This window comes from Trichomycterus rosablanca, chromosome 23 (genome assembly GCF_030014385.1).
Source record: "Trichomycterus rosablanca isolate fTriRos1 chromosome 23, fTriRos1.hap1, whole genome shotgun sequence".
In the NCBI taxonomy this organism is placed as follows: Eukaryota; Metazoa; Chordata; class Actinopteri; order Siluriformes; family Trichomycteridae; genus Trichomycterus; species Trichomycterus rosablanca.
Window position 1 is genome coordinate 16,278,309 of NC_086010.1, and position 12,153 is coordinate 16,290,461.

A 12,153-nucleotide genomic window follows, 5' to 3' on the forward strand; every position below is an offset into this window, starting at 1 on the left:
TCACTCAGAATTAAGGCACCTCAGTAGGCAGCATTTCAAGGCATCTAAGAATTTATGCCCTTTCCTTGGGAGTGTAGGATGACAAAAAATGCATCTATGTAGACAGATCACTAGGTTTTAAGGTACATGGAAAAGGCTGCTTTAGTGGAGCTAGAACTGGTTGCATCTGCGAGATAAGGTTTGGATATTAGGGCTGAAACTGTCTGGTATACCGGTTTTAAGTGTTATTTTCCCGGCTATTACTTTTTATTCAAGCGATAACATAGCTAAAGCTCAGGTGGCACCGCGGTCTTTCACGCTAGCCCTTCACACACAGTGGCAATGTGTGAATTAGCTGTAGATTTGACACATGCTGGAGGAGGTGTGTGGTAATCCGGCTCTCCTTAATCAGATCGGGAATTGTAAACGATTAGATTGGTAGATAAAGGGGAGAAAAATCATGGGAAAAGTGAACAATGCTAAAGCTAGCCATTCATACATCTGTGTTACAGCTTACTGCATAGCGTCCCTCTACTCACTACTGATTGATAATGAAATATAACATGTATCAAGCTCAGATATCTAGAAAAGCAGTCATTTATTACAGTCCAATTAACTATTAGAAAAAATGAACAGTGGCTAAAAGCTAAAGTTAGCCATTCATACGTCTGTGTTAGCATAGCAAAGCTTATAACATACTATCACTCTACTCACTACTGATTAAATATGAAATATAACATGTATCAAGTAGGGCTGCACGATATTGGAAAAAACTGACATTGCGATATATTTTTTTTCCTGCGATTATATTGCGATATTAAAAAAATGCAGGAATTTTCACCACATTATTAATAATGTATCTTACTCTAAATAAGGGGCTCATCTGTGAAAAAGGGTGGTGCCTACAAGGGATACAAAAGATTATGACAAGCTACATCTTTGTACTCGGTTGAAACTGAGCATTAAACTAAGAAAGCTTCAATATCACATGAGGGAATTAACGGGATTGACAAAATTGGTCATTTAATATTTAATTTCACAATCAAAACCTCTTCAAGTAGTAAACATTATTTTAAAAAAACTATACAAACAAAAGAGCAGCTATACACCTGTTCCAAATCCGAGATTTCTTAGTTACTTAGATGCCTTAGTTACTAAGCACAATGCTGAGGCAGAACGAGTGAGACTCGAAAGCGTCCTTAGTGAAGAAAGCAATCCCAGAATACACTGCGGCATCTCTTCTCTCAAACGTAAATAAATAATTATTAATTTTTAACGAGTGTTTTTCTTTGCAAGTTTGGGCTTGTCAGCAAATGTAACAGTTTTCTGTACACGAATCGAGATGTTATATTGACATGTTAGCGCCGTCCCACCTCATTCCATTGGTTTTAATGGCAAGATGCTAAATGCTAAACGCGAAACCCGATGGAATCGGGCGCGTTCCAATAACCTGCCTTCTAAGTCATTGACTTATTAGGATCCTCTCTACTGTGGCAGCTGCCTATGTAGGTAGTACAGCAAGGCAGCTCACTAGGTTTTTGAACACACTGGTAGATGTGTCATGGAAAATGAGAACGATGTAAATTTTCGTTTTGTGTCAAGCAGCAAAAAAGTTTTAGCATGACGTATTTGATTTAATTTGCATTAAGTAACATCGCACGTCCTGCCATGTGACTATCGCGCATGCACACATCGCGATGTCGATGCTGAAACGAAATATCGTGCAGCCCTAGTATCAAGCTTATAGATATCTAGAAAACACCGCCATTTATTATAGTACATTTAACCCTTACATTGTGAAAATTGGGATGTTTAATAAATGAACAGTGGCTAAAAGCTAAAGTTAGCCATTCATACATCCGTGTAAGCATATCCAAAGCTTATAAGTTAGCATCCCTCTACTCACTACTGATTACATATGAAATAGAACATGTATCAAGCTCAAAAACAGTCATTTAGTACAGTCCAATAAACGATTAGATTGTGAGAATTTGAATGCTTAAAAAATGAACAGTGGCTAAAAGCTAAAATTAGCCATTCATATGTCTGCGTTAGCATAACAAAGCTTAAAACATTGCACCCCTCCACAATGTTACATGTATCAAGCTCAGATATCTAAAAAAAAAAAACCACTGTCATTTATTATAGTCCACAAACATTGTGAGAATTGGGATTTTAAAAAAATGAACAATGGCTAAAGCTAGCCATTAATACGTCCGTGTTAGCATAGCAAAGCTTATTACATAGGGTCCCTCTATTTACTACTGATTAAATATGAAATCTAACATTTGGCAAGCTCAGATATCTAGAAAAGCACTAAAATTCGTTATAGTCCAATTAAAACCTTCATGGTGGTGGATTGCTTTTGTAATCCCACTGGTGTGCAGTGAAAGCTGATGCACTCTGGGGTGTTTCTGTTCCGGAAATGGGTCAATGTCATCCGAAATAGATTCTAAAAAACCACACATGCCTGGATAGGTCGTCTTGTTAAAGCTGCACCATCACACACATCCTCTCATATTCTTCATTCATGCTGCTTTTAACCTGAACCTGAACTTGTGTGGAACTGGAAAGATCCTTTCCCAAACTATTGGCACAAAGTGTATCTTACGTTATCTGAAGACGTGGATGATCTAATGAGCGCCTGGACTCTGGCGCACTGCCGCTTCACATTCCAGCATTCTACATTTAATCATTAGTCACTTGAGACGAATCAATGAGCGGCTAATTTTAGCGGCGTGATCGATGCTGGGCAGTCTGAGAAAACCCTGAAGAGATTACGGGGGAGGATTAAGAGGTCATGATACACAATATGAGCTCTTATTGACATTTAAAGCTAGGAACTTAACAACGTCATTGCTGATTTATAGCTCTGGGTGACAGATTTGAAGAGAGCAATCTGTTATTAATGTTTTAATGTATCGTCAGTGTGGTTTCAAATCATGATGTCAAAATAATAATCCATGGCAATAGATAAAGTCAACAGGTATAATGTACACTGATCAGCCCTAACATTAAAACCACCTCCTTGTTTCTACACTCACTGTCCATGTTATCAGCTCCACTTACCATATAGAAGCACTTTGTAGTTCTACAACTACTGACTGTAGTCCATGCTGTTCTTCAATGGTCAGGACCCCCACAGGACCACTACAGAGCAGGTATTATTTAGGTGGTGGATCATTCTCAGCACTGCAGTGACACTGACATGGTGGTGGTGTGTTAGTGTGTGTTGTGCTGGTATGAGTGGATCAGACACAGCAGCGCTGATGTAATTTTTAAACCCCTTACTGTCACTGCTGGACTGAGAATAGTCCACCAACCAAAAATATCCATCCAACAGCGCCCAGTGGGCAGCGTCCTGTGACCACTGATGAAGGTCTAGAAGATGACCGACTCAAACAGCAGCAATAGATGAGCGATTGTCTCTGACTTTACATCTACAAGGTGGACCAACCTTGTCTAATAGAGTGGGCAGTGAGTGGACACGGTATTTAAAAACTCCACTCATTCCAGCACAACACACACTAACACACCACCACCATGTCAGTGTCACTGCAGTGCTGAGAATGATCCACCACCTAAATAATACCTGCTCTGTAGTGGTCCTGTGGGGGTCCTGACCATTGAAGAACAGCATGAAAGTGGGCTAACAAAGCATGCAGAGAAACAGATGGACTACAGTCAGTAATTGTAGAACTACAAAGTGCTTCTATATGGTAAGTGGAGCTGATAAAATGGACAGTGAGTGTAGAAATGTTATGGCTGATCGGTGTATATAACAGTAAAAAAGCCAGACACAGAAAGTATTTGACATTCTTTACCCCTGAAAATCAGCTCAAACATCCACAAGTACAATAAGTCCCACGTTTCCAAACACGTAGCCATAAGCCTAGTACAAACAATTACTCTTCAACTTCTCATTGCGAGCAGAACATACTCAAGGTTCAGTTTTTTTACGCACGTCAAACAAGTTTGTCTGTTTGTATGAGGACAATAACAGGGTGAAGACAGATCATTTGTAGAAATGCCTCAGAGTGTAAGAGAACACATGGGTTTTAACATGCCGCAGCATTCCAGACATCCGAACTGACAGGTAAAGAGAGATACGATACAAGACCGAGCCTCGAAAATAAACACCTACCAGGACTTCTTCCCCTTAACCTAAAGCACCACTGTGGCTCTGAACCGGCCGTAACAAGATAATCATGCAACAGATTATGAGATACGAGTGGTCTTAGAGGCTATTAGATGAAGTCTGGCGAGGGCACTTACCTTGTACACTTGGCCGTACGTTCCATTTCCCACAAGCTCTACCAGCTCGAATATGCCTGCAGGGTCCTGAGGGGGAGAATGGAAAAAACAGAGATTAATCACTATTATCGTTGTCACCCGAGCTCGGGGGAGATTTGTAGATGATCCGTATTGTAAAGAGACGCTTAAGAATGCTCCTCATATGCCGCAAGGAATTCCTAATAGTTCCTCCAGTTAAATAACGGCAGATTATACACTCATTTGGATACAGGTATACGTATAAGACATATAAGATGCTGTATAATCTCTCTTAATCACTGAGTTCAAGTGTTAATAAATTTTAACTGCGCAAGACGTGGTTTGATGAGTTTGAAGCGAAGGAAGTCCATTGACCAGCACTGAGCTCTAACATCAAGTCCACACACTTAAAACACTTTGAGATGAATCGGAACGATGATCTGTGACTGCGAGCTAACAGAGACGTTGTTCATTTTATGTGGAAAGCCCTTCCAGAAGAGTAGAGGCTGTTATAGCTGCAAAGGGCAACCTTGTATGAATGCTTGGGTTTGGAATAGAATGTCCTACAAGCTAATGGTCATGTGATCACATGATTTTGGTTCTTCTGCCATCAGCACTAGACAGGTTCGATCTTTGACTCCGTGATTCCTGAACTACTTATCGGAAGGCTGCTGGTTCAGGTCCTACAACTCTCAGAAAGATGCAGAAGGTGGACTGGTTACTGAGGGTTAAGTTACTGGACATGTAATGGAAAGGTCTCTGCTTCAAGTCCCACCATTGCCAAGTTGCCAATGTTGGTTCCTTGAGCAAGGCCCCTAAGGAACTTATTCCCACAGACACGTTGTTCATTTTTTGTAAAAAGCCGTTCCAGAAGAGTAAAGGCTGTTATAGCTGCAAAGGGCAACCTTGTATGAACGCTTAAGGTTTGGGTTAGAATGTCCTACAAGCTAATAGTCATGTGATCACATGATTTTGGTTCTTCTGCCATCAGCACTAGACAGGTTCGATCTTTGACTCCTTGATTCCTGAACTACTTATCGGAAGGCTGCTGGTTCAGGTCCTAAAATTTTTAAAAACGATGCAGAAGGTGGACTGGTTACTGAGGGCAGTTGTAGCCTAGTGGATAAGTAATGGAAAGGTTGCTGGTTCAAGCCCCACCACTGCCAGGTTGCCACTGTTGGTCCCTTGAGCAAGGCCCTCAAACCTTTGCTTAGACAATATACTGTCAAAGTACTGTTAGTCGCTTTGAATAAATGCTTACTTAGCCCTTGTGATGGACTGGCACCCCTGCCCAAGTGTTTCTGGGTGGTGCCCGTCCACAGAGACCTTAAGATGAAGTAGATCATGAAGGTAAAAAAATAGGATGTGAGCGTTTTCCATGCTATTACCCTGGAGGACAAACAGTCAGCTTGATTTGCATTGAGGCGCACCCTTGAAGTTAGCACGCTGACAGCTTGGGGATTATGAAGACCAGGCAAGTGGGTAAAAAGTGAATTCAGGTGTTACGTCCACGCCCATCGCTATCAGTTCTACATGGCTTCGAATTTCTGTTCCAGCATGACTGTGAACATTAATCAGAGCTCTGTGATAGATCCCATCGTCCACATTCGGGATGAACTGGAAGACTGACTGCTATTAAGAACTGTTGTAAAGCCTTTCAACAAGTGTGGAAGCCGGTATATTGACTGGGATCGAAAGGCAGTTGGTTTCTAGTACGGGATGTTCAACAAGCTGAGCAGCCTGGTGGCTCGGTGGGTAGCACTGGTTTCAAATCCCATGTGGCGCAATCCGGGTGTTGTGTGGAGTCTACGTGGGTTTCCTCCGGGTGCTCCGGTTTCCTTCCATAAGTTGGACTGGTGACCTGTCTAAGGTTGTTCCTACCTATCGCCCAGTGAATTGTACCCATAGCAACCCTGAATAGGATTAAGCGGTGGGTACAATGAACAAAGCTCATGGTAAAGTGTCTGTATACTTTTGGCAAGGTAAAAAGAACGTCAGAAAGCCGTAGCACTAGACAGGTTTGATCTTTGACCTACTGATCCAAAGGTTGCTGGTTCCAGTCCTAAAACCCTCAAAAACATGCAGAAGGTGGAATGGTTACTGAGGGCAGTTGTAGCCTAGTGGTTAAGTAATGGAAAGGTTGCTGGTTTAAGCCCCACCATTGCCAAGTTGCCAATGTTGGGCCCTTGAGCAAGGCCCTCAACCCTCAATTGCTTAGACAGTATACTGTCACAGTACTGTAAGTCGCTTTGACTGTATTCACGCCTTGAACTAAGTGTTTCTGGATGGTGCCCGTCCCCAGAGACCCTAAAGTCCCCCTAGGTATGAGTGTGTTTGCCCTGTCATGGACTGGCGACCTGTCTAGGGTGTTTCCTACCTATCGCCCGGTGAATTGTACCCACAGAAATCCTGAATAGGATAAACCGATGATAAAACAGACAACGAACGAACAAGGCTCACGGTAAGGCGTCCACATACTTTTGGGAAGGTACAGATTCACAATGAGGAAGTCAGACTCAATAAATTAGGCACAGAAGAAGCTTTTTTATGAAGCGCTGACAGGTGCCTCATGAATTTCAAGCCCGGATGCTGACTCGAGAAAACATCCTAGAAGACGTTCCTCTGAAATAAACATGAGCGCATACATTACGAAGCTCCTGCCACGTCAAGCGTTGCCCATCGCAAACGGATTGTTTGAAAGTGTGCATGAGTTCTGTGCAGCTAGGGTGCACGTGTGGGCAAATCTAGGTCAGGTCAAACCCAGACTTGCTTAGAGTCGACGTTAAACAAAGTGCAGCGACCGTAGGACCAACAATCACTGTCATCGCTTCAGTGCCAGGCTCGCCAGTGTTCCACTTTGGTTTGAATGCCACAATATCATCATACACTGTCGAGCAACATGATTATGACCACCAGCTAATATCCAGAGCAGCTAGACGGGCTGGGAGTGACTCAATAAGGTCCTGGTGGGTTGTCACAGCTATCTAGAGCCATGCTGATGCCATGCAGTGCATCCCACAGCTGCTGGAGGGGGCGTGGGGGAGGATCCATAGAGCGAACACGACCATCAAGTGGTCCCACAGATGATCAGGTCAGGGTTGTACTTGGAAGTATTGGTCATGCTCTAGCTGTGTCGCAGACGTGTCTAGACGTGTTGCATCGACTTGCTGGAAGATCCCACCTACCCCAGGAAAGACGTCATCTGCAAGGATGGATTCCTACCCAAATCGGTTGAGAGGTCTTAACCCTACTGAGCAACTTTGGGATGAATTGAGGCACTGATTGCACACTAGGTCTTCTCATCTAACAACCACCTGACCTCACGAATGGAAAAACATCAAGAAAGGAATTCCCAGACTTCCCAGACGAGTAGAGCCTGCTGTAGATGCAAGGTGATACTGACAAGCCAGACTCTGGTCTTTGAATGGTTTGTTCAACAGGCTCAGGTTCTAGTGTCCATATAGTATTGGTCTCCATATTGAGTACCTCAAGACCTTTGTGTCTGGAATGGGCTCTGGATTGATTGCCAACCTGGTGACCCTTCACAGTGTTAATGGTGCCACAATATGGCCAAAAGTATTTGGACACCTGACCATGAGCTTGTTGGACATCCCATTTCAAAACTGAGTGATCTTCATAGCTATATACAGGCTTCCCACGAGACTTTGATGTATGTCTGTGGGAATTTGTGTCTGTTTAGTCAGAAGAGCATTCGTAAGGCTGGTCCAGAACGTCTCCGTTGATGTTCCGGTTCATTCCAATGCTGGTCAGTGGGCTGAGGTCAAGGCTCTGTGCAGGCCAAAGTAGTTTCTTTAAACTGAGCTTTCTAGACACACATGGGCACAATAAAGCTGGAACAAGAAAGGGCCTTCCCTAAACTATTGCTGCCAAGTTGGAAGCATCTTATTACCCATATATAACTAATTTATTACACCTGTTCAAGAACTGGTTTGCTTCTCAAACGATTCATCCAATCCCAACAATTCAAACTAAGGACATGACCCTTAAACAAATCCCAGAACATGTTCCTTAAGCCAAAATCCATGTAGGAACAGATCCAGGACCCTTATGTGACCCTTCATCACACAGGCTTTGGTGCATCTATTCCGAAATGGATTACAGCAGCTCCTTGAACGATGTAAATTGCCTCCAAACTCACAAAACAGACAAATAACAAGCGTAGGAGGTACTCGAACCAAAATAGGAGTGTGAATTCACCTGCATCCTCGCAGGGTTGGTGGGAAAAAAAAGAGAGACAATCGCAAGTGCCTCCCACAGCCAGGCGTTAACAGCAGTCTGATTTCCCAGGGCTGTCTGGCGCTGCCTTTAGCAGCCTTAAATTACACACCATTACTGCTATTCCTTCCTCCATTACAGAGAAGAACACTTTAACTCAGCCGGCGTTAAAGTGCGGGACGGGGTTTGGGCTTCAATCAGAGGCTCATCAGTCCAGCAATTCAAGGTCTTGCTGGCAATGCCGGCCGGCTGCCCTTAGGAGACGTTTTGATAGACGGGCTGCTGTCAGTTTCACCAACGGTGGAATTAATTACTCATAAAATGTGGGCTGATCTTCATCCAGATTGATGTGCTAAACCCAGGGCGGATAAACTGATATCAGACGTATCAAACGTCAGTGTAGAGCATCAGGATCTGAAATCAACACCTCAGAGGCTCGAGTGATAAACGTGGACAGCCCAAAGCTCTACCCACTAAGCTACCACTGTCCCTACTACCCACAGAGTGGGTTCAACCTCTCTACCTTTGGATTGACAGCCCAAAGCTCTACCCACTAGGCTACCACTGTCCGAACTCTCAACATCTGGATTGACAGCCCAAGCTCTACCCACTAGGCTACCACTGTCCCTACTACTCACAGAGTGGGTTCAACCTCTTAACCTTTGGATTGACAGCCCAAAGCTCTACCCACTAGGCTACCACTGTCCGAACTCTCAACATCTGGATTGACAGCCCAAAGCTCTACCCACTAGGCTACCACTGTCCCCACTACTCACAGAGTGGGTTCGAACTCTGAACCTTTGGATTGACATTTAAAGCTCTACCTAGTAGCCTACCACTCTCCCACCTACCCACAGAGTGGGTTTGAACTCTCAACCTTCGGATTGACAGCCCAAAGCTCTACCCACTAGGCTACTACTGTCTGAACTCTCAACCTTTGGATTGACAGCCCAAAGCTCTACCCACTAGGCTACCACTGTCTGAACTCTCAACCTTTGGATTGACAGCCCAAAGCTCTACCCACTAGGCTACCACTGTCCCCACTACCCACAGATTGGGGTTGAACTCTCAGCTTTTGGATTGACAGACCAAAGCTCCACCAAAAGCTCTACCCACTAGGCTACCACTGTCCCCACTACCCACAGATTAGGTTTGAACTCTCAGCCTTTGGATTGACGGCCCAAAGCTCTACCCACTAGGCTATCACTGTCCCTACTACCCACAGAGTGGGTTCAACTCTCAACCTTTGGACTGACAGCCCCATGCTCTACCCACTAGGCTACCACTGTCCCCACTACCCACAGAGTGGGTTCAACCTCTCAACCTTTAGATTGACAGCCCAAAGCTCTACCCACTAGGCTGCCACTGTCCCCACTACCCACAGAGTGGGTTCAACCTCTCAACCTTTAGAGTGACAGCCCAAAGCTCTACCTACTAGGCTGCCACTGTCCCCACTACCCACACAGTGGGTTCAACCTCTCAACCTTTGGATTGACAGCCCAAAGCTCTACTTACTAGGACACCACTCTCTCCACTACTCACTCTGTGTAGTTGAGAGTTCGAATCTCAGCTCTCGGTGAATATCACAGCAAATGTGTAAATGAGAAACAGAGTGGGTAGTGGGGACAGTGATAGCCTAGTGGGTAGAGCTTTGGGCTGACAATCCAATGGTTGATAGTAATTACTGTATTTCAAAAATATATATAAAAAAAATTAACAGAGAATTTCACAAAATTGTGGACACACTACTAAGTCAGCGCTTTGGTAAATATCCCAGCCTGCCACCACATGAAAGTCTTTCAGTTCTCGTTTTAGGAAATGCCACCCACTCTGCCTTACAGACGGCTTCCAGTTTCAAGATATTCTTGGATCTTCCCTCACATGTTCAATAATGTTCCAGTCCGGGACTGTAATGGCCATTTAAAAGCTTCACCTCGTGTTTCATGATTAATATTGACGTGGTTTGGGAAGGTGTGGGGGTTGGCACCCTGTCCAGTGTGTTTCTGCCTTGTGTTCAGTGTTGTATGGCCTTCTAATTCTTCAGTAGTTTCTGGAAACTGTAGTGATTGGAAACTTCCCTTTACTTATATATTTATTACAAACTAGATGGAAGTGGTCTCATTGCCAAGGTCCAAAAGAACTGTCATGTAATTCTGACATGGTTTGGGAAATGGGGGAGGCTGGCACCCTGTCCAGTGTGTTCCTGCCTTGTGTTCAGTCTTGTATGATCTCCAACTTCGTCATTAGTTTACTCCAGGGAAAATACATGGAACAGTGGTCTCATTGCCAAGGTCCAAAAGAACCCAACAGTCATTGTTACGTAATACTGATGTGGTTTTGGAAATTGGGGGGATTGGCACCCTGTGCAGGGTGTTCCTGCCCTGTGTTCAGTGTTCCCTGGTGGAATCGGACCCACCGACCCTGACACTGATGGGGCGAACGAAGAAAATGTAACCAAATATCGGTCGTACGACCTCCAGCTGTAGATGTGATTGACGTCATTGATCCCGGTGGCACTGAGAGTCAAAACGTGCTGTATCCTAACACACGGCATGTCAAACACATGCTCAGGCATGCTGGGAAATGCTAAAACCTTCGGATCAGCACCTTCACGCATAACATCACTAACATTCTAACATTCTACAGTAGCAACCTGTGTGTGATACAAATCTCTGACCTATCAACAAGGGTCATTGTGGTCACTCCGAGCCCGTACCTGAATTAAAATCAAATTCTGGCCCAAAGCTATAAGATTAGAAGGTTAAAAGCTCAGCGAATACAGAAACCGACTGATAAATGGAGCAGCTTTCTGATAAAAGAAACAAATTATTCCTCACATCCTCTGATAAATGTCATCAAAGGTCACGATAGTGCTCATGTGGAGAACCGTTTTAAGACGGGACGTCTGAGTAAGAACGAGGACGTTGGCGTTAAGAAAGCATCTGTCTTCAGGAATGCAGGAAAGACAGATCGCTCGCGCTGAGTCACGCCGACGGACAGGCGAACACGACTCTTTACCCGCTCGTCCTTAAATAAATCAAATCAACTGACGCGAGCTCTAATTCAGAGCCAATTACGGAGGCACGTTAGCGCATTACGCTGAAGTGCCGCTGATGTCGATGCTCCATTACAGCTTCCGATAGGTCGGGGTCAGGTCGGTACAGAGGGTCACCTTAAATCGGCTCGGCTGCACCGTGGTACGAACTGGTATGGTATAGTTCACGCATACGATTAGGTTTTCCAAGATGCTCCTGTCTTTTTACACTCTATACTGGTCAGGGTCACGGAGGACCAGACATACTGGACACAGGGGCTTTGACCACCACATCGTGTCAGCAAAAAGCACCTACTGAGGTTCAAACCCTGATCTCAGCTGTGGTGGGCTAGTGTCATAAACCACTGCGCCACCCAAACTACATCCAATCATGGTTGTGCTGCATCCAGAACGTATTCTTCAAATCCCACACCTACTGGGGACCAAAACCCACCCACATAAGTCTGAAAATGTCTCAAAATTAATCGGAAACCAGCCTGGATGGGAGGTTAATCAACACAGTTGTCCAAATGTGAAGATGACAGCAGAATGGAGGTTCACTGCCTCACCAAGGCAACAGCGACTCCTACTGTCAGGGCAGGGTGACAGAACTGGGGGCGGATCCCCCCTGC

General features: G+C 44.5%; 1 protein-coding gene across 5 annotated transcripts in view; it reads right to left on the reverse strand.

The window, feature by feature from the left end:
- The window catches only part of tnikb (TRAF2 and NCK interacting kinase b), a 70,581-nt gene that overhangs the window by 51,904 nt on the left and 6,524 nt on the right, over positions 1-12,153 (reverse strand). For all 5 annotated transcript variants that reach the window (XM_062985932.1, XM_062985929.1, XM_062985931.1 and 2 more), the window contains exon 2: positions 4,255-4,320. In XM_062985932.1, the coding sequence (XP_062842002.1) occupies positions 4,255-4,320 (66 nt within the window). The remainder of the gene's footprint in view (positions 1-4,254; positions 4,321-12,153) is intronic.